Source organism: Colobus angolensis, unplaced genomic scaffold, assembly GCF_000951035.1.
Source record: "Colobus angolensis palliatus isolate OR3802 unplaced genomic scaffold, Cang.pa_1.0 Scaffold119, whole genome shotgun sequence".
Taxonomy (NCBI): domain Eukaryota; kingdom Metazoa; phylum Chordata; class Mammalia; order Primates; family Cercopithecidae; genus Colobus; species Colobus angolensis.
In genome coordinates this window covers 2,877,227-2,879,455 of record NW_012113030.1, presented here as the reverse complement: position 1 = coordinate 2,879,455, position 2,229 = coordinate 2,877,227, and the positions used below count along the sequence as shown (strand labels likewise).

The following is a 2,229-nucleotide window of genomic DNA, read 5'->3' as shown; positions in this document are numbered from 1 at the left end:
TTTAGCCGGAGGGGACCCTCTCGACGTCCGGGCTGCGGCGCAGGAAACGCGCGCGGGGCGGGCCGCGCCGGGGACATAGAGGCTGTGGACTGGGCTTTCATCTACAGCCGGCTTGGAGGCCAACTTCTGCTTGAATCGGAGAAAATCTTTTTTAGTTTCCTGCCGAACCTTCTCAAGCTCTTTAAACATATAAGATTCCTCTTTGTATTTCAGGCCAAAGTGCCTCGGGATCGTGGACATCTTGACAAATTTGACCTGTAAAGTAAGCCCCCAAAACAATCATATGTGTGGTGTGCGTATATACATAAATATAAAACAAAACTGGAATAAAATTCCAGCTGAGCAAAGCTTCTCATAATAGAACCTCACTGTGCTCCTTGAGGCACAAGTGGATAATATTATCATGTAATTTTATGTCCACCTATTGGCCCTTTCACAAGAACCATGAAAAACCTCTAAAGCAGTCATTTTTTTCTGTGGAAGTTTCCCAAACCTCTATTGGATTCCTTTTAACATTTCTTTAAATTCTAATGTAATGTTCCACTTCCAGGCAAGTAGTATCATACCTAAGCATAGCTTAGAAAATCCCCAGGACCCCTGCTACAACAGAATGAAGGCCACAAACTGTGGCCTGAGGCCTGGATCATTCAGCCCATATTGTTCAGAGTATTTCAACAATTTTTTCTTTTTTTGAGACAAGATCTCGTTCTGTTGCCCAAGTGGCTGGAGTGCAGTGGCATGAGCATGGCTTAGTGCAGCCTCGGCCTCCTGGGCTCAAGCGATCCTCCCACCTCAGCCTCCTGAGTAGCTGCGATCAAATGTGTTACACCACATCCAGCTAATACTTTGTTTGTAGAGATTCCGTCTCTTTGTGTTTCCCAGGCTGGTCTCTAACTCCTGGGCTCACGCCATCCTCCCACCTCAGCCTTCCAAAGTGTTGAAATTACAGGCGTGAGCAACCATTCTGGCTTACTCCCACAATCTTAATTCATAGCCAACTATTTTAAATCGGAAGATTTTCATATACCAATTCAGATTTGCAGTTTCTCAGAAAAAAAGAAAAATGAAGGGTCTGTCAGTGCAAGGGCCAAATTCCAGCTCGTGTGGCTTGACAGCTGTTTCCCCTTCCCTCTCCAACTGGTCCCAGGTGTCCCCTTCCTTACCCAGCTCACTCCCTCAAAGTGTCATCTAAGCCACAGCAGCATGTAGGAAGGGAATGGGAGAAACCTCAGGATGGGCTGTAGCTAGATTATGAGGCCTTCAGTGCCACTCTCTGTACTTTTTCTGTGAGCTACTGGAAACCACTCTAAATTTTTAGCAGAAAAGTAACTTGATATATTGAGTAGAAAAAGGAATAAAGCCTGGAAGGACAAGTAAGAATCTGATAGCTGGAGCCTGAGTCTGGCCTTAATAATGAAGCAGAGTAGGCTGGGCGCGGTGGCTCAAGCCTGTAATCCCAGCACTTTGGGAGGCCGAGGCGGGCGGATCACAAGGTCAGGAGATCGAGACCATCCTGGCTAACATGGTGAAACCCCGTCTCTACTAAAAAATACAAAAAACTAGCCGGGCGAGGTGGCAGGCGCCTGTAGTCCCAGCTACTCGGGAGGCTGAGGCAGGAGAATGGCGTAAACCTGGGAGGCGGAGCTTGCAGTGAGCTGAGATCCAGCCACTGCACTCCAGCCTGGGCGACAGAGCGAGACTCCGTCTCAAAAAAAAAAAATGTTTAAGAGGACAAATTTTGTTATGTGGATTTTAACTACAATTTTTAAAAAATCTGTTATTCAGCAGGGCCAGCTAGCTATGATCATAAGTACATTTTGAAATCTTAAAAGATCATTACCCAAAGCCAGGCTAGCAGTAAATATAAACAGGGGACGAATGGTAGGTTCTGTGGCATACTTACCTGTGTGAGGCGACAGGGGCAAGAGCAATCAGAGAGTTAGAAAAATGAAGAGGACAGTGTTCCACAGAACACACCAAGAAGAGCATTTCAAGAAATCAGGGTAAAACAATGAAAGTAAAACAAAATACAATGAACTAGAAGAATAATAAGTCTTTAGAGAACACCCAAGGTCAAGTTTCTTTGAAAATAAATAAAACAGTAAGGCAGAAATATCTCTGGAATGTCATCATTATTTCCAGGTATGATTATCTACTGAAAACACCCACACTAGAACTCTAATAGGATTCTGCAAGGGATTTGAATTTAAAATATATATATTATAATAT

The 2,229-nt window shown here is 44.4% G+C and overlaps 1 protein-coding gene across 1 annotated transcript in view; it reads right to left on the bottom strand.

Moving 5' to 3' along the window:
* LOC105500932 overlaps window positions 1-2,229 on the bottom strand; it is a 161,676-nt gene that overhangs the window by 141,611 nt on the left and 17,836 nt on the right. Inside the window, exon 4 of the mRNA XM_011926622.1 lies at window positions 3-255. Coding sequence (XP_011782012.1) covers window positions 3-255 — 253 coding nt within the window. The remainder of the gene's footprint in view (window positions 1-2; window positions 256-2,229) is intronic.